At 42.4% G+C, this 25,168-nt stretch overlaps 1 protein-coding gene across 2 annotated transcripts in view; it reads right to left on the reverse strand.

Moving 5' to 3' along the window:
• The window catches only part of USP36 (ubiquitin specific peptidase 36), a 62,796-nt gene that overhangs the window by 29,437 nt on the left and 8,191 nt on the right, over positions 1 to 25,168 (reverse strand). Inside the window, exons 3-7 of one of the 2 annotated variants that reach the window (XM_075845089.1) lie at positions 20,375 to 20,593; positions 16,944 to 17,054; positions 8,292 to 8,394; positions 761 to 828; positions 527 to 597 (exon numbers count right to left, since the gene is read on the reverse strand). In XM_075845089.1, the coding sequence (XP_075701204.1) occupies positions 527 to 597; positions 761 to 828; positions 8,292 to 8,394; positions 16,944 to 17,054; positions 20,375 to 20,593 (572 nt within the window). The remainder of the gene's footprint in view (positions 1 to 526; positions 598 to 760; positions 829 to 8,291; positions 8,395 to 16,943; positions 17,055 to 20,374; positions 20,594 to 25,168) is intronic. The other variant, XM_075845090.1, reaches the window with a different exon arrangement.

Consider the following 25,168-nt stretch of genomic DNA (forward strand, 5'->3'; position numbering starts at 1 on the left):
CAATGGGGGAAATTTATCAACCTTTCGACCAGAGTTTTTTTGTCGTATAAAAGTTGTAAAAGGGCACAAAAGTCATCATTTGTGGTGCAAATTGCAACTTCTGGCCTCTTTGCGACACCCTGACCACTTTTGGTAAAACAGTTTCTTACTGGCATCAGCTTCCTATTTGCAAAGTAATCACCTTGCAAGAGTAGCTACATAGGCATCTCACACAGCCAACCAGAACCCTACTCTGTACTGATGAGGAGAAACAACTCTGAAACAGTGCCATCTACAAGTAGGGGTCTGGTTTGGCTGACAATGCGAGTAAGGTTTCAAGGCTTTATATAGACTCGAACATTAACTTACAAGCCATTGAGGACTATTTTCTTCCTTCTGGAATTTTTTCATACATACTAGTTTGAACACATTTAAATAAATCAAGGTTCAGAAACTTGGACACTCAAAATCAAGGTACCTATAATAAAAGTAATAAAAATATAGACACATATAATACAGACACAAACAAGAGAAAGTTAGAAGTTACCCGTATCTCCAGTGCAATATCCAGATATGGGTCAAACGTGTCAGAGACGGTCTTACAAACTGAACATTTTACTAAAAGAAAAAAAAAATAATTAGAAATGTTATAAACCTATATATATATATATATATATATATATATATATATATATATTTATATTTTTAGGACAGATAGTTGTAGCATGTTTAAACTTTGTTTTTTATCCAACTATATTGTATGACACCTGTCCTCACTCACCTCGAGAGCGCAGGTAGCCCCCAAATATCTGATGAACCAAAGTTGTTGCTTGACTTTGGCGATCCAGCCTAGAAAAAAAACCATTACATTTTTATCTAAACCCATTTTCAAGAAGCATTGTAACATCAAGTAGAACGAAAAATGCGTACCAATAATTTTTTATTTTATTAAATGGCAACAGTTTAAAGAGCCTCTGACAAGAGCACCTCGCAGATGTCCAATAAAGGATTGAACAAGTGGGTACTGGGAGCTTCCAGAACCAGGATTTGGTGAGGTCTGTATAATGCGAAAAGGAAAACCAGCATTAAAGATTTATTACTCTTCCTTATAACCATTTTTTTCTTGATTTTATGACAGAACTTCTGGAGAGAAACTGTAGCAAAAGGATTCCTGCCGATTTCCAATCCCTCGTTGTTTCCAGATACTGAATCAGGCATCCTATATATTTTGTAATAATGTAGTATAATTATTTTAAACTATTACAGACACGCACCCCATTTTTTTTCAAAAGGATTCATCGCTGCTATTACTGTATAATATTTATGCCCACTCCCATTATCATCATCATCATCTCTAGCTGTATTCTAGAACCTTTAATACAATAACACATTCACTTTTTTATTACAATACGCACAAAGACTTTACAAAATGGTACAACAACATGGTGGTACCACCCAAAAACTGACCTTACCCTGAATTAGGCAGCACTTCTAAAATTGTATATTACGACGAAGACCTGGAGCCGAAACGCGCGTCGGGGTGTGACGTCAGGTAGCCATCTCTACTTTCATGGGTAAGTTACTATTATCTAACTACATATGTCATCTATACACGGTTGTAGTTTACTAAAGGTTATTTAAATTACATTTAAACCTCCTATTTTTTTTTTATCCATGTTGTGATATATGTAGGTTTTCATACCTTTGTGTATTATTGATTGCCGCTATTTTGTGTCCACTACCACACCGTGGTTTGTCATCTCTGAATTTTATATTGAGATAGGTGTTTTTATATTATTGGTTCTAATAAAAATGTATACTTTTATAATTATTGGAGTGTCATAGTCTGTTTTGTTATAGGTTATGGTTCTGTAGAATATTTATGCCCACTCCCATTATTATTATTTTCTCTAGCTGTATATGCACAAAGACTAAACAAAATGGTACTACAACATGGTGGTACCACCCCACAAACTTTAACTTCACCCAGAATTAGGCAGCACTTCTAAAAATGGTATATTACAGTGTATTTACCCAACAACAGGGTTAGTTGGGTAAATACAAAACGCGAAGTTTCAGCAACTGAAATAAAGTAAATCTCAAAATAATTCCAGTCTTTCGACATTTGTGAGCAGCGCCAGTGACAATCCCCATTTTCCTCTTCTCCACGAATACTTCACTAGAAACCGGCACATCCCCATGAATCTAGACAGAGGAAGCTAGGCAGCAGCTCCACCACCAAACTATGAAGAACAAGGATTTATCGGGAGTTGTGCCCATCAACACAATATTAATACTTGTAGAGTGTATACATTCACCTATCACCTGGACTGCATTGTTTTTACTGTATTGCCCTATAGAGCACGGTCTTTCTTCCCTTATTTTCAGTAAACACTAGTGAATATAGGGGACATCTTCAACTAACCCTTACGTTTTAAAGGATAAACCTGTCAGTTTCCAGGCTGCCAGATGGAGTCGATGGACCTGGGGGTGAAAGATCGGAGAGATAATAGATCACCTTTCTCTGGAAGAGTCCAGGGTTGATCCACTGACACACTCCCCAGCCAAGCGACCCATGATCTCCTGCGCCAGAATGGGAAACATTGTTAAAAGATCTTTTTTGCTGCGATCTAGATGAAGATTGAAAACATAGCCCTTGGATTTTTTGGAGAACTTAAATCTCCAGTTACCTGAATCTTTCTGTTGCTATCGCAGACTGCACCCCCCAAAAAAAAAAATTACAGGGAGGAAATTAGTCAAATTGTTTGGACTACGCAAGTAATCCCTTCTATTTGTCCGAGGCCTTCTCTAGGAGGTCATCCAAGAAAGGCAAAAATAGAAGATCCTCAGTATAGTTAACACAAAGTTTACCTTTTGAAACAATGTCACCCTTCCGCTCTTTTGTCAAAAATAGACAAGCCTTAATCCAATTTTTAGAATCTTTTCTCCTCAAAATGTTAATTTTCCTTTAGTAACTCGGGGACAAAGATTTTTCCTTTCCATCTGGATTAGGAAAGCCTTATTTTTACATATCGGAAAGGTTTTAGGCCTTCCAAAAGCTAATCCTTCTAGATTTTTTCCAGAGGAACAGCGACGAAGCTAGACTCCAAATTACAGCCTTGGACCAATCACACTTTTTAATCCAGCAGACGAATCTTCTTGGCTGGACATTGATGAACGCAATCTTGGACACCCATAGGACTGCTGCTTACAACCTTGGATGGAACTTCCCTGACCTATTGGTAGCCATTATCACTCTGATATTCAGTATATATGGCTGTATTACTGGGGCAATAGTGCTCTCTTTATTCAGGAGTGTTTGCTAGCTAAAGGTTTAAAATATCGATTTTCTACGTTGTGCACTTCAACTTATTGACTATACAGGTTGGGTTTTGGGATACGTTCCCGGTCCATACTTGTACAACTTTAGCCTGTGGAATATCATATGTATGATTAAAGCGTTGCTGGTTGCGCTCTAGACAGTGACAATTATCTACTTTGCTTTTATATTTCCATTTCCACTATGGCAAACTCGATTAATGTGATCTCTTAAAATGTCTTGGGGATGGGAGATGAGACTAAGCTCATGCTATTCCTCGATCGCTTAATTCTTACCCAAACTGTGCTATCTGCCTTCAGGAAACCCATACGATTCCTGAAAACTTACATTTATTAAATAGACATTGGCTAGCATATTCTAGGGGTGAAGGAAGGACGTTTCGTATGTCTCTTATATAGAATTCATAATGTATTATTCAGTATAGCTGCGGTATATACAGTAGTGTGCAAGAGCTTTAGGCTGTTGTGAAAAAATTCTGCAAAGTAAGAATGCTTTCAAAAATTGAAGTGTTAACAGTTTTTTTTTTATCAATTAACAAAATGCAAAGTAAACGAACAGAAGAGAAATCTAAATCAAATCAATATTAGGTGTGACCACCCTTTACCTTCAAAACAGCATCAATTCTTCTAGGTACACTTGCACACCGTTTTGAAGAAACTCGGCAGGGAGGTTGTTTCAAACATCTTGGAGAACTAACCACAGATCTTCTGTGGATGTAGACTTCCTCATATCCTTCTTGATGATGTCGAGATCAGGAGAGTGTTGGAGCCATATCATCACTTCCAGGGCTCCTTCTTTAAGCTGAAAATAGTTCTTAATGACATTGGCTGTATGTTTCGGGTAGTTGTCTTGCATCAGAAAAAATTCGGAGCCAATCAGGCGCCTCCCTGATGGTATTGTATGATGGATAAGTATCGGTCTGTATTTCTCAGCATTGAGGACACCATTAATCCGAACTCCATTTGCTGAAATGCAGCCCAAAACTTGAAAGGAACCTCCACCATGCTTCACTATTGCCTGCAGACATTCATTATTGTACCGCTCTCCAGCCCTTCAGCAAAACTGCCTTCTGTTACAGCCAAATTTTGACTTATCAGTTCAGAGCATCTGCTGCCATTTTTCTGCACCCCAGTTCCTATGTTTCCGTGCATAGTTGAGTCGCTTGGCCTGGTTTCCACGTCGGAGGTATGGCCTTTTGGCCGCAATTCTCCCAAGACGACCACACTTGGCTAGAGTTCTCCGAACGGTAGATGGGTATACCTCGGTCCCACTGGTTTCTGCCATTTCTGAGCGGATGGCAGTGCTGGACATCTTCCTATTTCGAAGGGAAGCTTGAAGTGTCTGATCTGCCGCACTAAGTTTCCTTGTACGATCACTACGTCTACGGTTCTCAACGTTGCCCGTTTCCTTGTGCTTCTTCAAAAGAGCTTGAACAGCATATCTTGAAGCCCCAGTCTGCTTTGAATCTTTGCCTTGCTGATGCAATAAAACTACCTTGTTTCTTGTTGCTGCGCTCAGTCTTGCCATGGTGGACCTGTCACATGAAACGGTCTTCCACAACCTCACCTTTGCACCAGAGTTTGTTCTCACCCTGGCTGTTCCTCACCCAGTTATAAGCCTCCTACACAACTGTTTCAACCTACATACGAAAATAAAAATCAGACAGCACTGCAAAACTAAAAGTGATCCTTTTATTCCCACATGCGACGTTTCCGCTCAGCGTGAGCCTTTCTCAAGCTTGAGAAAGGCTCACACCGAGATGAAACGTTGCATGTGGGAATAAAAAGATCACTTTTACTTTTGGAGTGCACTCTGATCTATTTTTTTGTTCATCAAGGGGCCACTGGACCCACCTATTTTGTATTTATAGGTTTTTTGATCTAGTGCTGCTGATATCCATTGAAAAACATATGAAAATGATCATCATTATCACCTGTTTGGTATAAATGGTTAATCATACACCTGACTATAATCCTACAAAATCCATCACCTCGTGCAAGTGTACTTAGAAGAATTGATGCCGTTTTGAAGGCAAAGGGTGGACACACCAAATATTGATTTGATTTAGATCTCTCTTCTGTTCATTCGCTTTGCATTTTGTGGATTGATAAAAAAAAAATAATTATTAACAGTATTTGTGAAAGCATTTTGCCACCACAGCCTAAAACTTTTGCACAGTACTGTATATACCCCCACCTTACTCTGTAGAGGATGTTAACTGAGTAACGCCCATTCTCCTACAAGCCACCACCACCTCCTATAAAGTTAGTGGGAGATTTCAATATGTATTTCAATCCGTTCTTAAATAAATATCATAATAATGCCATCTCCGTCCAAGTGAAGTTAACTCTACAGCTAAAATTCTCAGTGAACTCCATTTGACTGATATGTGGAGGCTTAAATTTCCAGAGGAAAGTCATAATTCCTGTTTTTCTGCATCGCCTGTATCATTATCCCGAATTGATTTGGTTATAGGTTATGACTTGCTTATCCCTATGGTTGCTAAAGTGGAATACCTCACGCGTAGTTTATCAGACCACACACCTATTCACATTGTTCTAGAGGTCTCTTCTGCCTCTCCCAGTGGTAGAAGCGAAATCAGTATTGCCTTCCTATATTGGGATACAAGGAAAGATTGGCAAGCCGTCTACAGAACTTCTTTAATATCAATCTGGGATCTACATCCACATTGATCGTATGCGATACTATGAAGTACTTTTTAAAGAGGCCCTCTCATTAAAGAACAATTAAAACAAGTAAAAACCAAAAGGGATGAAGGCAATAAGCGCTGCGGACATCAAGAGTCATAAATAATAATGTATTTATTTAAAGGCTACGCATTTCGACACAGTACTTGCGTCTTCATCAGGCCAATAGATATGGACAAAAAAGGACCACCAAAAAACTGCAACACACAGCTCACGACATCTATAATGAGAGTTCTAGTCATAGAGGACGTCATGAGCGATGTGTTGGTCTTTTGGCGGTCCTTTATTTGAACTTATCAGTTGGTCTTATTGAGTTTGTGTATATTAGTTGTGTGTGTTACATGTTCATATCTATTGGTGCTGAAGACACAAGTACTGTGTCGAAATGCGTAGCCTTTATATAAATACTTTGACTCTTGATGTCAGCATCGCTTATCGCGGTCATCCCTTTGGTTTTTACTTGTTTTAATTGTTTATGTCGCGGTACCGTTTCATCGCTACCAGTTTTGGGATCGGAGCTGCAGCTGACATCTTTCACACTTACATCAGTGTTGCGCCTGATTTACACAACTATTATAGGCGATCATAACGGATACCCCTCGCATTCTATTCTTGGAACCATCCTTTGGTCATCTGCACAACGTGGCGCCGTGCATTTTTTTCTTCTTTTATAGGTTTCTCATTAAATAGATGTCTAAACCCAAAACTAGGAGTAGAGCGCTTACAACTGCTTTACAGCTTTGTTTAGAGGACACCAAATGACAGTTCATTACCATAGCTACCACCAGTAATAAGCATGTCTGGTTGGGGCGCAAAGGTTACTTAACCCCTTCAGGACGAAGCAATTTTTTGATTTTTGATTTTTGTTTTTCACTCCCTGCCTGCCAAGAACCAGAACGCTTTTATTTTTCTGTCAATAGTGGTTTGAGGGCTTATCGTTTGCGGGAGGAGTTAGGAGCAATCCATATCCTTGGCTATCAAATCCAGACTGGATTAACAGAGGTTCAAAATCACTAGGTGGTAAATTCTGTTACAGTATTTCTAGGTCACTTTCTTAGAGGAATGCTTAAAATTCGGAAAAAACAATACGTAGGTTTCTAGGAAAAGTAACTGTCCTACCATTAGTAGAAAATACACCACTTCAGCACAATTGTACCAGATTAGAGGGTCTAGTATTTTCTGTGTGTCCTGTACTATCCCCTGTTGGCTCGGACTTTCTGGGCTTGCAGCAACTGAGGAAGGCTCCATGATGAGGACTGGTTGAACGTGACCTCTTGGCCTGAAACATGAAGCCTCTCCAAATGTGGGTACGCTATCTCTCCCACCAGAATAGACCAAAAGGTTTTTTAAAAAAAATCCGTAACCGGGACTGCCGATTACGGTTGTGACTGCTGCAGAGGATTCACGGTTCCGCCAGACTCCAAAAAGGGAGGGGGGGGGGGGGGAACGGACGACACAAGCATTAGGGGAGGGAGGCCAACAATCAGACCTGCGGTTGCTCTCAAAATCTAATTATATCAACAGAGAACCACGCTACAGGTACAAAACGGGACCAGAAGCCCGTGCATGTTATATCCGGAGGACAGGAAACCTGAACTAAAATGTATGGAGAGGTGTGTCCACTTCTTGTCTTCTCAGGTTTCCTGTCCTGCAAATAGGAGGTCATCTCCAGGGATGCTGTCTTAGGTAAAGAGGTAAGAGGATATTTGGAAAGAGCATTGCTACAAGATTATTGACAAACAGCAGCTCCCACTGTCCCACCCAAATGTCCTTTTCTTATGGATTCCAGGCACAGTTTAGCGCTCTGAAAGCCGTTTAGAGGCAGCTCTTCGCATCCACTAGATTAAACTCTGACAACTTATCTTTTATTAAATTTAAAAGAAGATTTTATTAAATTTATGAAATTTAATTTTTTACTGTTTAAGGGGCTGTACGACGTCTCTAACTTCTGCCAGATAGGACTTCAGGCGTGGAGACGCAGCTTTACGCCCAGGCAGCACAGTTGTCGAGGAAACCATCCGACAACGCACCAGGTATTGTGAACAAATCTTATCAATTAGAAAAGGAATAGTGCATGATACCTGCCAGATGTCAAATGGTTGCCTCAGCAACTATCCACTCGGCATGAAGAGGCGTCTCTCCACGTGCAACATCAGATCAGGCGGAAGTGAGAGGCGCCGCACAATCCTATTTAATATTTATAAAAAGGGGGGAAAAAAATATATTAAAAAAACCCACTACAAAAAGGTTATTTGGAGCCTTACCTGGCGTATCCATTCAAACAAGCCTTTTGCATGGCATCAATCGTATACCGCAGGAACTCATGCGCATCTTCTTGGCTACCAAAACGGAAATGACGGGCAATTTCTAAATTAAGAATGATAAAAGGAGGGGGGATATATTAGCACAGGGAATTGTCCTTTCGCGGTTATGCCTTTCTCTGGATCAGCATTGCAGAATAAAAAAGGCTGAACTGGATGGCTTTTTTCAGGCTTACAAACTAATACATGGCAGGCATTATCGACCACGTTGGGAGGACACTGACACCTGACCCGCTTGCAGTGATTTAACTGAGTAGTTGGAGGGCTACAAAATAATAGCGGTTTGTTAAATACCCCTCATGCTAAGGTAGAAGCATCCAAGACTTGTGATAAAATGGCGAGTTATCTTGTTGCTTTAATATCATAAATTGTTGGACTGTTGCTAGAGAAGAAGTTTACCGTATAGCCATTGCATACATGGGAGATTGTATTAAAAGGGGTTCTCTCTTTAGGACAGCCCCATTCCTTATGCCCTAAGAAGCATATGGATGTCACAGAGAAGTATGACACAACAACAGCAGGTAAACCTTTTAAAAGGGGGTTTCCTAGTTTAGAAATGTTGATTTTTATACTCATTATAAAATTGGAGTTTTTTACCCAACGTAAAATCCCTTTCGATTGAATTCATTAGGATGGGGGGAGAGGGGGGGGGGGTATAGGCCCTTGCCAGTAGGACAGGAAAAGTGTGTTGGCTCTGCCCCGGCAGGCCATATCCTTCCCAGAGACGCCGAGCGAATTAGGTTGTAGAAAGCAGTAGAAAAACAGCAGGAGAACAACAACCAACCATAACCAAGGTTCTGGGCTCAGGATAAACATAAGAGCGGAATATCTGCATCCCACAATGAATTCAACTGGAAAGGTATTTTTATATTTTTTATTTTGTTAATATCATTGGTGTGACAGCGCACCATGGAACATCCTAAAGTAGTCCCAGGGTGTTTGCAAGGAAGAAATCCACCACCTAATGCACAGTAGCTTGGAGAACCTTGCAACCCAGGCTTTTATTAGAGGAAGCAAGTTTATGATTTAGTGAAGACATGCACCGTAGCCTAGGATAGCACTGCCAGTTCCGAAAACCAGTCTGATGGAAGTAATACCTGCAAAGAATCAATCTTGGCCTGAGGAGCTCCGAGAACCAGGTTGAGATCACAGGGTTCAGAAAGATGTTGAAAGGGAGGGACAGCATGAACCACACCTGTAAGAAAATCTACATCTGCATACGCTGAAATAGGATAGAGAGCGCGGAGACTTGGCTTTTTAGGGAAGCCAAGCCCTGATCCAAACCAGACTGCGGGATAGATTAGGGTTGGAGTACATCAAGCAATGGAAATAGGCCTTCCAGGTACACCTTGGTTGACTGAGGCTTCCTGGCCTTTAACATCGTCTGGATGACAGGTTCCGAAGACAATGGAATCTCAAAACCACTACTTCAACAGCCACGCCATTAAGCGAAGCTGAGGTAAAGTAAAGTGGAAGAGCAGACCTTGGGAAGGGAAGTCGTGTCGCAGTGGAAAGGTGTCGTGCGCTGTTTCGGGAGTAGTTTAACAAGTCGGCGTAGCAGGCCCTAGAGCCCTGGCCACATATGCTAGAACCTCACTGTTGAGACAAGTAGAGGTTGACGTCTGGAGTGCCCCATCTCTGGCGGAAAAATTCCTGATCAAGGGGCCCTGCCCGCAGATCCAGCTTCTCCCTACTGAGGAAGTTTGCAGCACATTTGTCTACACCCGGCACGTGGATCGTTGACAGAGCCGGGACGTAACTCTCAAACAAATTAAAACAGAAGAAGTGTTCCATAGTGCAGTAAAAAAAGAGAAGGGTATGAAAATCCACTGAGCGGGAGCCGCACTCACCAGACAGTTGTGCAGAGCAGCAGGCAGAACTCTGCGATGCGTGTGTAGAAATATTGTCGGCCCTCTGATCAGAGTGATTGCTGCTCCACCTGCAGACCTCAAGCCCGAGATCTTTAAGTATATAACACCAAGCAAAATAAAATTGCAAGGTCCACCAGAATGAGAAAGACTTGAGTGAATACTAAAAGATGATATAATGAACGTACAGCGCATTTAAGGGTCGATCTGACCTCTTCCTCAGGTACATACAAATGATCAATTTGTGAACATATGTATGAATCCTAGGAAGGGGGTCGGATCGACCTTGAAATGCATTATACGTTCATTAAAAAAAAAAAAAAAAAAAAAAAAAAAAAAAAAAAACGGTCCAACCAATGGATTTTCATACCTTTCTCTTTTTACTTTCTCATTCTGGTGGAGACCGGTGGATCCTGAATTTTTTCTTTTACTTAGTTGGACGTAACTCTCCGCCCAGTAGTGTATCAGAGAGAACTTCCACATAGCCACTCTGCTGCTGCTGCCCACCCTCCGACGATTCAGATAGGTGACTGCCGTGGAGTTGTGGGCCTGACTCAGACTGGACGAGCCAGGAGAAGGAGAGAGTCCAATGGCAGAGTGCCAGGAATATTGCTTCAGTACTGGAAGGTTGATCGTCCTTGGACAAATGTTCCCGGAGCGGTGAGAAGGGCGAACACAGCCCACCAGCTGGAGGGGGTGACATCCGTTGAGATGACTAGTCACTGGAAAAGCTAGAAAGACCGGCCATGGGGGATGGCTTTGAAGGTCTCCTACCACTGCAACTCCTTATGAACTCATGGGGACAGCAGGATCGACTTCTCCAGGGAATTCTGGGATTTGTTGAAGTGTACGAGGATCATCCTCTGGTGAGGCTGTGTGTGAAATTGGGCATAGGGGATGGCCTCGAAGGCAGACACCATCATCCCAGCACCGCATGCAGAAGGGAATGTAAACGGATCCTCCTGGCAAAGGAGAGCCAGCCCAGCATGAATGGCTTTTATCTATTTAAATCGGGAGGAGAACCCTCGCCATCCTGGCATTGAAAATAATGCCCAGGAACTCAACGCACTGAACTGGCACCACAAGAGTCATTTTTTTTAACCCCTTAAGGGTTGAAGTGGGCAAAAAAAACAATAACGTCAACTTTAAATGGGGGAGGGGGGTTTACGGCATCCATCAGGCCTCCTACGGGTTGAACCGATAAGGGCGATACCAAATTGATATGTTTTTATGTTATATCACTTATTAAAAAAAAACTATTTGCTTTAAAAGAAAAAAAAAAATAAAAAAATGTGTGTCGTCACATTCAGAGAGCCGTAACGTTTTTGTTTTTTTTATGTCAATTGAGCAATGCGAAAGCTTATTTTTTGCGGGGCAAGCTGTAGTTTTTATCGGTAGCATTTTAGGGTGCATGCAACATTTTGATCACTTTTGATTCCATTTTTTAGGAGAGCTAAGGGCTTCATAGAAGTACAATGGTGGCAGAACTGGGTTTCCTTATGCCCCAGGCTGCCATGAGGACTATTGGCACACAGCGCAAGGGGTTAAACAGGCGAAACTAAAGTGATCCTTGATTTGGCCTGTTGCAGTGAGGTGTCGACTGTATTTCACAGCCGTTGGTCGCCCACTAAGTATGAAAGGAGCTCAGCCCGTGAGCCCGCTCCATACTTCTCCTTAACGGCTGTCACGTACATGTTGCTAAGGGGTTAATAATGATCCATCCGAATCTCTTTGAGCTGTGCAGAGTGATTTTGACACTACAGAGATTGTCTTCTCTGGAGGAGGCCTTTACCAAGAGGTCATCCAAGTAGAGAAAAACAGCCACTCCGCTAGTGCGGAAGTGCTGTAAAAGTGGACAGGACCTTGGTGAAGACCCTGAGAGCAGTAGGGAGTTGTAAGTGAGGATTTTCTCAGTCCTAGGGCAGCTCGACCAGGAGGGCTTAGGTTTGAAGGAGAGACGTCATCCTCTCCAACTTCTGAGAGGGAAAGGAACATCATTTCTGAGAGTGTTGGGAAGGTTGTTGGGGTCCAATATGGCTTTAAAGCAGAAGGGAGCACTTACAGCCAGTGGCCTCAGCGATCAGCTGATCTAGACGAAAAAAGCCTTTTGAGAAGCAGGGTCACCAGCAAATTAGCCGTCGTTCTAGCAGCTAAACAGGCAGAATCAAGGGAGGACTTGCAGTAGAACTTTAAAGCATGGATAAACTGGGAGGCTAAATGAGTCAGATCTTCCTGTGGAGCTAGCTCTATAATGCTATGGTGAAGAGGTTTAGCCCAGACGAAAGAAGCGAAAAATGGGTGCAGGGCAGAACCTGCCGACACAAAGACAGATTTGGCTAGGGAATCCACTCTCGTGTCAAGAGAATCACTAAGAGATGCCTCAGCGGAAGAGTACAGTTCTCGGACAGCCTAGGCGGTTCCACCAAAGGGAGAGACAACCCACTTGTAGACCAAAACCTCCATGTAATGGAACAACATCAGCACACTTGGAGGGAGGAAAGAGGCCTCTTCCAAGGAAAAGGGAAGTCACCTTAACATGTGTCCCAGACAGCACAAAACAATTCCTGCAAAGCGCGTTCGGTGAATTCCCCATGGAAGACAGACTGATAATGCGACAGAAAGACAGCTTGAACGGTGCTGGTTCTAACAGGACGCTGGTGAAAAACAAGAAGAGCGGGACCTGTCCCTTGTGCTCCTGTGTCTCTTAGGTGACTGCATTACCGCAGGGGGCAACTATCTGGTATAGCAGGCTTTCAAGTGACTGAGCCGTAGTCTGGGAGAGTCTGGAGAGGTCCCCTAGGGCCGGGGTTGAGGACAAAGCAAAGTTAAAAAAAATAAAATTGGTATCTGCATAAGCAGAAGTGTCTGCCTCCTATGGCCTGCAGACACGAAGCGAAGACCGAATAGCTCAGTGTCTATGGGCAGGGTATATCCTAGGATAGGACACTTTCTTTACTTTCCAAGCGCCAATCATCCAAGTGGCAACAGCATATACCCACAGTCTGTGTCCCCCAATGTAACGAATGAGTAAATTAAATAAATCCAAAATAAAATAAAAAATTCAAAAAAAAAAAAAAGAATCAGTGTTGCGGGATGAAGCGCCCCATTGAATTCAATGGGAAAACCTGCAACACAAGATCTGCGATTCCGCAGCATTAATGGACATACTGTGGTTGAAGATACCGCAACCCAAGTCAATTTATGTGCGTTTTTCCCGCAGTGCGGGGACGAGATTTGTTGAAATCTCACCCACAATGTTTACGCTGTGTGTGTTCGTACCCTAAAGGAGCTGTTCAGGTTGGAGGCTGTTTCTTTTTTTCTTCTTTTGATGTTGACCTATCCACAGGAAAGGTCATCAGTATATGCTCGGTGGGGGTCCAACACCCGGACCCCACACAATCAGCTGTACAGGCTGCCTCTGATCACCGGAAGCTATGCAGGGTCGGTGCAAGAAGCAGAAGGCTCTGACTACTGTATAGTGGCCATGCTGCAGTACGGCAGCTCTGCTTCATGTAAACAGGAGCAGAGCTGCAGTAACCCAGCAGGGTCGCTTATACATTGGTCGGAGCCTTCTGCCTCTCGCACCGACCCTGCATAGCTTCCAGAGGCAGCTGATCGGTGCGGGGTCCGGGTGTTGATTAGGTCATATAAAAAAAATACAGCCCCAACCTGGACAACCCATTTAATCCGCTCCTATTGAGGGCAATAATATAGCTAAACTATAGAACATAAAAATCGTATTTAAAAATCAAAGTTCAAGATTTTGGAGGGAATGGCTTCATTGGCTAAGGGGAAGGCTTCAGGGCCGGATGGTATTCCTCTGGAGGTATATATACAGTATGGAGAGCTGCTGGCCCCCCAATTGCTGGCCCTGTTTGAACACAGCTATCGGAATTCCGCTCTTCCGGAATCCATGTGTGACGCCACCATAATTGTGTTGCTGAAGCCAGACAAAAAATCAGATGAATGTGGTTCATATAGACCGATCTCGCTGCTGAAAGTGGATTACAAAATCTTGACTAAGATGTTAGCTAACAGGCTCTGCAGAGTGATAAAAGAGATCATCCATTCAGACCAGTGCGGCTTTATACCTGGCAAGTCCACCTCAGAAAATATCAGGTGGGTACAGGTGGTGGCGCAGATTGGGTGAGAGGAGCAGCAGGACTGGGCGGTGGCATCTCTGGACGCAGCAAAGGCATTTGACTCGGTAGAATGGCCTTATCTGCTGGCAGTGCTGCGAAGATTTGGGTTTTCGGGAAGGATTTATTAATTGGGTTTCCTTGTTGTATAAATCTCCACGAGCGCAGGTGTTGGTGAATGGGGCCCTGTCCCCTTCCTTTGGCCTCCATAGGGGCACGAGGCAGGGGTGCCCACTTTCGCCACTTCTCTTCGCATTGGCCATTGAACCACTGGCTCTTAACATCAGGAGGGATCCTGCATATATGGGAATTAGAATAGGGGACAGAGAGGACCGGATAGGATTATATGCGGACGATATGGCGTTGTTCATGGCGAACCCCAATGCCACCCTCCCCAGGGCCATTTCCCTCATTAACGTTTTTGGAAGATACTCAGGGTTACTAATTAATTGGTCTAAATCGTATCTGATGCCTTTGAGGCAGGATAACTGTGGATGGGGCACCCAATTTTGCGGACTGCCAGTAAGATCAGAGTTCAAGTACCTGGGGATTAATATTGCTAGAGATAGCTCTAGATCGTATGGGTTAAATGTAGCACCCTTGGTCACGTATCTAAGGGACAAAATACAGGTGTGGAAAGGCCTGCCTTTGTCAGTGGCAGGACGCGTCAATCTATTAAAAATGATAGTATTGCCAAAGTTCTTGTATGTGTTGGAGCATATGGATGTGTTGGTGCCTAAAAGGTTCTTTAAAATAATAAACTCGTTGTTCGCGCCGTTTGTGTGTGTGTGGGGGGGGGGGGGGAATCTAAACTCAAGCTGTCGATTCTACAAAGACCTAAGGATGAGGCTGGGGCTGCGTTACCGGATGTTTTTCTATATTACTTGGCGGGGCAGCTCAGGTACTTGATCTCTTGGGTCTCCCCCCCCCCTAAAGACTAATGCTGAGTGTCATCTAGCCCGGGTACTGGGCTTAAAAACTTTGTGGCCGATACTGGAGCCGCATGATTTCAGACACCGCTCCCTGTTACCCTTACATAAGCTGGCGAGACGAGTCTGGCAACAGGCTAAAGATCTACTGGGGTTTGTGGGGGTGGTGGCGGAGAGCCCGCTGTGGGATAATCCGAGCTTTTCCCATCTGCATGGGTTGGTGGGGAAACGTTACTGGTCCTCTAGAGAGGTAGTTGCTATGTCACAGCTGCTGACGGAAGAAGGGTTGGTTATGTCGGTGACTGAGATTCGGGCAGCATTTAATATACCGCCAGGGGATGAATTATATTGCATACAGCTTCATCATGCTCTATTAGCACAATTCCCATTGAACTCCGTGACATACTCTAGCTGTGACTTGGTGGTGAGGTTGAACACGCCGTTTACAAGGGGTGTTGTTTCCCAAATTTATTCTTTTCTAATGGAGGCTAAAATGCGAATGGAGCCCCTGGGGGCAGAGGATAGGTGGCGTGCATTAATTCCACAACTCACAGCGGAGGAATGGAGGGAGGCGCAGGGCTCCCATCTGCTGGTTTCACCAGCTGCAAATAATAAACTAGTGCAACTGTTCATCATTCACCAATGTTATTTAACGCCCGTAAAGTTACATCGTATGGGAAGAATGGAGTCCTCACAATGTCATAGGTGTGGAGAGATGCGGGCAGACTTTATACACCTAATGTGGGGTTGTCATTGGATTCTTCGCTTTTGGGAGGAGGTGGTTGCATTATTAACGATAGTGATGGGGAGGACGATAACTTGCAGGCCGGAGGTGTGTTTACTGGGACTGCTAAATGAGGAGCAATGGTCAATATATGAGAGGATCTTTCTCAGAGAAACACTATTTATGGCAAGAAAGGCGGTGGCCATGAGATGGATGGCGGATAGGACCCCGACAGTAGCGCAATGGCGTAAAATGGTCAATAACATGCTTCCATTTGAGAAAATAGTGTATAAACACCGGGGAAAACCAGCTAAATTTGATCTGATCTGGGAAGGTTGGTGCTCATAGAGTCTCACTCACTGTACAGTCCAAGGGCTAACAGCTGCTCTGGCACAAGCTGGGGGTGGGAGAGGGTAGAAGAATCGGGAGGATGACACGTCCAGGTGCTTCAGTGTATGATGTACAAGAGGATTGGGGCGTTGTGGTAGAATATTGAAATGTGGGAGTATTCCTATTCTCATGATGTAATGTAATAAAAGTCGGGTTGGATTGACTTGAGAATCCTGTATTATGTGTGTGTGGTCTGCGAACCACGGGTTATTATGATGGATACCTGCGAGTAATCCCTTTGTATATATTGATTCTTCTGACATATGTACTATTGAATGTATAATGTTCTCCTGATGTATGTGATGGTTTGACTCTGACAGTTACTTTTAATAAAACGAGTTAAAAAAAAAAAAAAAATCAAAGTTCATACTGTGTGATCTTTCTACTATCATAGTTACAAAGTTAGTACGGTTGAAAAAAAAAAGACATGTCCATCAAGTTCAACCGAGGAAAGGTAAAGGGAAGGGAAAAATTTGACATTAATTTTATATTAACAATCTTTTCTCGATTAATTGTTACATAAAATGTATAGTATGTGCTCTTACTCTTCAGCTCGCGAATAAAAGAAACCGGCTTGATAGAATTTCCACTGTTGGCAAAGGCTTGAATCAGATGGTTCTGCATAATGCACAGCATACAGAATCCGCCATGTTGACCTGAAAATAAATTGAAATAGGTATTTTTAATTGTCCGATCACAAGAAAAAAGCCTTTAACACCTTGCCATAGCTGCCATTTTTATTTCCTTCCCATCTTCCAAGCCATCCTTTTTTTTTCATTGACATATGAGAGAGCTTGTTTTTTGCAGTAGGAGTTGTAGTTTTGGACAGCCCCATTTATTGTACCATATAATGCACTGAAGAAAAAAAAAAAAGATATTTATGGGGTGGGGGTTTATAAAAATAAAAACAGCAATTCCTACAAGTTTTATTGGGTTTCATTTTTACGGTGTTCGCCATGCGGCATAAACGATATGTTAACTTTATTCTGTGGATCAATACAATACATATATTTTTTATGATTTACTACTTTTACAAGAAAAAAAAACAAAAAACTCTTTGTTAACCCCTTTACGACCACAAAGTGGCAGTAAGTTGTAGGGGGAGGATGGCTGTATGCAGTGGGCTCACGTGCTTCGACCTCTCAATACGCTGCGGGTGCCAGCTGTATATTACAGCTGAAACCCTGCTCGAACAACTGGGAATGGAGGTAGCTCCGATCCAAGCTGTTTAACTACTTGGATGCCTCGGTCAATAGCGACTGCGGCATCTAAGTTGTTTAAAGATGGAGACGACACCCTCCAACAGTTGGTCGGCCCACACACAATGCGATAGCAGGATGAGAACGATTGTCATGGCAGACTGGGGGCCTATTGAAGCCCCCCAGGTCTGCCAACTGTGTGCTCGTTAGAGGCAGGGCTTAATAGGAGTCTGTTTAAAAACACGATATTTTGCAATATATAAAAATTGCAGTCAAACCATCGCTGGTTCAACTCCCCTAAGGTTACGAATACCAAAAATCAAAAACGTAAAAATCAATTAAAAATTTTTTTATATTAAAGTTAAAAAAAAACAACAAAAAAAAAACCCATTTTACATTTCCACCCAAATTACTGTAAAGAACGAAAACATAATTGGTATCGCCACGCCCGTAAAAGTCAGAACTTTTACAATATAACATTATTTAACCCGATTGGTGAAGATCGTAAAAATATCCAGAACTGCTGTTTTTTGAGACATCTTGTCTCCCATAAAAATTTTCATAAAGAGTGATCAAAAAGACGTATGTACTCGAAAATGGTACTATAGCTCGCCCCGCAAGAGTTCTTGGTCGGAGTATGACTACAAGAACTTTTTTTTTTTTAACTAAAAGGTTTCTATTTTGTAAAAGTAGTTAGGGCCTGTTCACATCAGCGTTGGTTTTCGGTTCTGGGGTTCCGTTGAAGGTTTCCGTCGGGTGAACCCCGCAACGGAAAGTCAAACGGAAACCACAGCTTCCGTTTCCGTCACTATTGATATCAATGGTGAGGGAAACATTGCTAATGGTTTCCGTTCGTCACCATTCCGGCAGGTTTCAGTTTTTCCGACAGAATCAATAGCACAGTCGACTGCACTATTGATTTCGTCATTAAATGCAAACCTGCCAACGCTGATGTGAACAGGCCCTTAAACATAAAAATAATTGTATAAATACGGGATCGCCGTAAATGTGTATTGACCCACAGAATAAAGTGAACACGTAATTTTTACCATTGGGTGAATGCCGTAAAAACTAAACCCAAAAAACAATGGGGAAATAGCTGGAATTTTTTTCCATTCAACCACACAAAATTATTTTTCTAACTTTCCCAGTACATTAAATGGTGCCATTAAAAACTACAACTTGTCCTATAAAAAAAAACAAAAAACTCTCAATGGAAAAATATAAAAGTTACGGCTTTTGGAAAACAGGGAAAAACTAAAATGTAAAACAGAAAAATGGCCTGGCAGAGTGAAAAAAGTTTGCTTTAACTGCGGTATCGAAGTGGTTAAACAGCAAGGATCGGAGTTAACTCCGATCCCAACAGTTAAAGTCATACAGCTGACACTTGCGGCGCATGAAGCAGTCTCAGCCCGTGGCCCCGCTCCATACTTCTCCGCCCCTACTGACTAGGACTTGGTTACGTCAAATATGGGTAACGTGTTAAAAAGGCTTTGTCTGTGAGATTGAAAAAAGAAAAAAAAAAAAACAGGACGCAGCATGAAATAAAGGCAAGTGATTGGCAACAGTGGTCGTCAGTCAATAGTGACTGCGGCATTGAAGTGATTAGAAACAGGGAAGCGGCACCTTGTAACGGCATAGCAGCCTGGGGGCCTGATGAAGGCCCCCAGGTCTGTCATCTTTGTAAGTTTAACGATATACCCCAACACATTAGTATTGCAGTATGCATATCATGCAAGCGATCCAACGATCACTGGCCCAAGTCCCCTAGGGGGACTCGTTTAAAAAAAAAAAAAAAAGAATAAAATAACGTTTTCTTAATATGTAAATTTAAAAAAAAAAAAAACACACACACCTTTTCCCATTCTACCCCAAGCATAATGTTAAAAAAATAATAAAAAAAAAATAACTTAAGTGGAATCGTCACGTATGTAAAACTCTGAACTATTAAAATATATAATTATTTATCCTGCACAGTGATCGCTGTAAAAACGGTGATTCACTGTTTTGGTCACTTCGTTTCCCACACAAAAAAATATAAAAAATTAAAAAAAAAAAAAAAAGGAGAGAGAGTGAGTGATCAAAAAGTCTTATGTACCCCAAAATAGTACCAATAGAAACTACAGCTTACCCCGCAAGAAATAAGCCCTCATACTGCTCAAATTTACCAGTTTTTCCTGGTAAAAGTAGTAAACCATAAAAAAAAACTATATCAATTTCATATCACCGTCATCGTATTGACCCACAGAATAAAGTTAACATGTCGTTTTTATCACACGGTGAACGCCGTAAAAACAACACCCCCCATAAGATTGAGGAATCGCTGTTTTTTCCTATTCCACCCCACAAATATTTATTTCCCAGGTTCCCACTACATTATATGCAAAAATAAATGGTGGTGTGAAAACCTACAACTCTTCCGGCAAAAAACAAGCCCTCATACGGCAATACTGATGGAGAGAAAAAAAAAAAAAAAAAAAGTTATGGCTTTTGGAAGGTGGGGAGAAAAAACAAAAGAGAAAATCCGAAAAAACGTCTATTGGGAAAGCGTTAAAGGTGTTGTCCAGTTTTTTTTGTTTATTATTTGTGGAATAGGAAATCATACAGTTTTGTAGTATACATGTAATCGAAATTCCTATCTTATAACATGTATATTAGAAAACTGTACGATTCAAAATTCCATAAATAAATTGAAAAAGAAACCCTTTAAGTGGTGTTCTAAAATGAATGCGATGAAGCAAAACCTCCGCTGTCCACACAAGTGCAAACATACTCACATTTGCGGCTATGCTCCTTAGACTGTAAGTAGTTCGCTAGAGGAGGGGTGTATGTCAGACACTGCACAGTAGAATTTAGAAAGCAGGTATTTCCCAGATTTTGAAGGCCTGCCCCCACCCTGGAGACTCGCTCCCATTTCATGGATAACTTCTCAACTGGAAAGAGAACCTTTTGAGGATGTGGAATCCCATCTGAGCTACCAGATGTAATATCACTACCTGAAACAAAGAATTCAATAAACCATACATAAAATATCAACACTTCATTAGACGTGGCTATTTGTTTCTCTATATGTATGTACATGCAACATTTACCACATGTTTATAGGTAGAAATTAACTTTTTTAATTGAATTGTCCATTTATTTACACTCAACATTGAAATTCCAAGAAGGAAAAGTTTTGGAATTGTGGAAATCGCAGGATTGACACGTTAATGATATGCGAATTATAAAAAAATTGAAACAAAATATTCCAAACATCTTTATTTATTCAGTTTAGAGTATGAACGTCACACGCAGAAATACACGCATTTCCTCGCCATCAATGGGGTTAATAATGCTTGCCTGAGGAATGTTACGCCACGATGAATGCATTTGGGCACGCAAATCTTCAAGGTTGGCTGCCAGCAGCTGCCTTTGTAATTGCCGACCAATGACGCCCCAAATGTGCACAAGTCCGGAGATGCTGCAGGCCATGGTAGCACATTTAGGACACGCAGGCTGCTCACAGTAGCACGAGCAACGTGGCCCAGTGTTTTCCTGTCGAAAAACGGCTTTTGGGACACTTTGGAGAAGTGGCCGTACCACTGGTTCCACAGCCAAATTAATGTAACGCCGAGCTGTTAGTGTACCTGAAATGAAGACTAGAGGGGTCCGGCTGCTGTACATTATGCCACCCCACACCATAATCCCAGGAGTAGGCCCGGTGTGACGTTCCCTCGTGAAGGCCTCTTTACACACGTGGTCTCCAGACCAATCTCTGGCTATCATTGCATTCGAGACAAAAGCGGGACTCATCGCTGAAGAGGATATACCTCCATTCTAGCCTCCATTGCCGTCTTGCTGCGTACCATGATAGCCTTTGAGAGCGGTGGCGTGTGGTCAGTGGTACACCTGTAGCTGGACATCTGGCTCGTAGCCAAATGTCGTGCAAATGCCTTCTGAAGGTTTGTGTCGACACTAGTTGCCGCCCTAGACTTAGGATGTGACGTTTAATTTTACTTGTAGTACAGAACGGATCATTACGTGCCATTCTTCCAATCAGATCTGTCCCAGCAAAAGTTTGTCTCTGCACACCGTTCCTGTCGTTGTTGTTGTTCTCCCAACTTCCAGGACACGCAACGTTGAACAGTGCCGACATCTCTGCCTAGGCGCGTAGCGATCTTCCGATGTAATAAACGAAGGTCTCTCAGTTCAAGGATTCTGTCCATCTCAGTCTGCGACAAGTGGAGATAACTGGCACGTCGACGTACAGGAGGCATCGCACAATCATCCCACTTTAAATGATCTGATTTTTGAGGTTTCACGTGGCTAAAAAAAACTTTTCTTTTAATCTGGACTTTATGTCCATCCCACAGATTGGAGCTGGGCGCTTGAAAATGTGATAATTCTTCCTCGATTTGACAACCTTACGGCTTGCCCTTCGTGGTGTTGCAATTTTAATGTTGAGGAGTGTTAAATGGGTTTCTGGTTTTATGTAAAAAGTGCCTAATAAGGCCCCATGCACACAACCATAAAAATGGTCCGTAATTTTACGGACCCACTCAGTTCTATTGGCAGCGGGCATCTTTCCGTATCGCTACGGATGGGTGTCCGTGCCGTAGAAATGTTCCGAAAATTATGGAACGTGTCTGTTCTTTTGCAATTTACGGGCCGTGCTCCCATACTTTGTATGGGAGCACGGCCTGAAAATGCAGACGGCCGTCGGCTGTGCCCGCGGGCTGTGTACACGGACACGGCTGTGTGCATGGGGGTCTTACAGTATGAACAAAAAGTCCTACAGCTTTCTAATATACCTGGCGTTTCAATTCTTCACCATTCTTAAGATATTTATTTTCTGTCAGTAAATAACACTTGTTTACATTGAGAGACTGCAACCCCCATCCCAGCTCTGCTCTCAGCTGAGTAGTGGATAAAATTGTATCCACGGCCAAGGGAAATTTTTTTGGGGGAAATGGAAATTGTTCATAACAGAGCATTTCTCAGGTGAGGAAATACGCAAAATGATCGATCCATTCACTGGATCACCTTGGTACTTGATAGAAGACCTCAAAGGCACTTTAGGAGTGTTAAAAATATGTAGAACATAATATCTATGGTATTGATATAATATATTGGTCGATTCGGTTAGGGATGTAGCTTTATGTGGCTCCAGTTTATGTTTATACTTTAAAAAGTTTTGTATGCATTGTTCCTCAGGGATACTCATTACTAGCGCTGTCCACCTAGTGTTATGGAAATCCTTGTGATGACTTCCAATAACTGCTTCATACTGATGTAACAATTATGATCTGTGTCGTTGTAAGGATGTGATTTCTGTAACCTCTGCAACATATGATTATATCCCTGTAACAGTTTGCTGTATATTATGTTATTTGAAAATTCTTCAGAAAACCAAAAAAATATGTTTTAAAAAAATAATAATAATTGTATCCAATCTAGGGAATACTCTGATCAAAGCAGACAGGACTCCAAACTGATACATTGTAGCAAACGATCAGTGAGATTTGTACAGTTGCTGCATTTCCCTTCCTCGCTCATATATCAGCTGCAGGTAACCAGCAGGTTGTTTCAGGCCCAGTTCACACGGAGTTTATTTGGCGGTTCCGCCTCTGACATCCCATTGAAATCAATGGGAGTCAGAAAAAACATTTTTCATGGCGCTTTTTTTGCCCGCGGTTCTCAATGGCCACGGGCGAAAAGCGACGCAAAAAAAGAGCAGACAGTTCAAAATCTGCCGTCAAAGTCTCTGAAGGAATTTTGAGGCACATTTTTTCTGCGTGCAAAACACTCCGCGTGAACTAGGCCTTTATATTGATGAAGAGGATTTTGAGCTCTGCACCAGAAAAACAAAGCTACGACCGCTACAAGGACATATCAAGAAATTACGCCGGACAGTATTTTTATTCTATTTAGATACAGACATTGCCTTTAAAATCTATGGAAAACTTTGATGACCATTTTTTAACGAAATGTATGTATTTTGAGATGCTGTTCACTTTTTTAATATTCTTTAATAATAAAAATTAGCTCTCAGTGCTGCAGTTTCTATTCATCTTCTGTACATAGAAGATGCAAAACACCACTGTAAGGCCTAGTTCAGACTGAGGTTTATTTTGCAGGCACAAAAAAATCTGCCTCAAAATTCGAGAAATGATCGACGCAAGTTTTTTTTCTGCCTCCCATTGATTTCAATGGGAGGTTAGAAGCGGAACCGCAGCAAGAAACGACATGCTGCTTTTTTCCCCACGAGCTGCTAAAAGTCATCCGCGAAAACAAAATGCTTCTGCCTCCTTTGAAATCAATAGAGGGCGTTTTCTGACATTTTGGCGCGGATTCCGGCGCAGTTTCCACGTCAAAATCAACACCAAAAAACTCTGCGTGATCTGGGCCGAAGCCTAATCCATCAGTGGCGGCCAGGCTGACAGCAGCTCCTGTGTGCCTCCGACACCTCATCTACGCCCATCACTGATAAAAATCAAAGTTAACTGACAACTGCGTTCTTCAGCTACTATATACAGAGGATACGCTGAAACAGTGCTACAACTTTTATTAAAGGGCCTGTCCGACGACAGAAAATATTCTTTATTGGTTAAGAAATGTAAAATGGTGACACATACTAATATACTTTCACTTTCGAAACGGCAAAGATGTCCAGATTTCTCTGTCCTGTGATGAAGTCCCAGAAGTGGAGCTTCTCCCCTTAGCTTTGACATGCTGACACAGCCTCACGATGCTGGAATCTCCCCCTCCCCTCTCTGTATATGGTTGACGTGATGAAGGGTCTGGCTACTTGGCTCAGCTCATTAGATAAGCCAGACCCTTCCCTGTCACAGGTAAAAAACAGTAGCTTTATGTCAAGTCTGCAATTGTTCCTTCTCCTCCTGCTCTCATCAGTTATCTCAACTCCCCCCCCACCCCCCCCTTGACTCTCTGCACTGAGCTATCTGCTTTTAGTGTGAGCCTTACATAGCAATAATAATAAAGAAGGTTCACACTGAAAACAGATAACTCTATGCTGACATTCAAGGGGGGGGGGGCAAACAGATAATAAGTAGAGCAGGAGGAAAAGGAAGAAATGCAGACTGGACATAAATCTATTGTGTATTAGCTGTGACAGGGGCTGGCTTATCTAATGAATTGAGCCAGGCAGCCAGCCCCCTCATCACGTCACTGACACAGAGGGAGGGGGGCTCCCTGCATCCTAAGGCTGTGGTGGCACCTCACAGCTAAGGGGAGAAGCTCCACTTCTGGGACTTCATCACATTACAGAGAAATCTGGACATCCTTGCAGTTTGGAAAGTGAAAGTATATTAGTAAGGGTCTTTATTGTACATCTCCTTACCAATTAGAAAAATTTTCTGTCATCGAGCAACCCCTTTGAAAGTGTAGTTACTCTTTTTTAGAGTAGAGACATATCAGAAGTTTTGATCGGTGGTGTTCCGGGTGCCGAGACCTCACCATCACTGAAACGAAGATGAAGTAGGGCTCCACTGAGCACTCTGCACCTTCGGCTGTGATCGGTTCTTCTGCTCAGCCTGAAGACGGGTTCACACAGCACGTCTATGAGCCCG

The sequence above is a fragment of the Rhinoderma darwinii genome, chromosome 13, assembly GCF_050947455.1.
Source record: "Rhinoderma darwinii isolate aRhiDar2 chromosome 13, aRhiDar2.hap1, whole genome shotgun sequence".
Classification (NCBI taxonomy): Eukaryota; Metazoa; Chordata; class Amphibia; order Anura; family Rhinodermatidae; genus Rhinoderma; species Rhinoderma darwinii.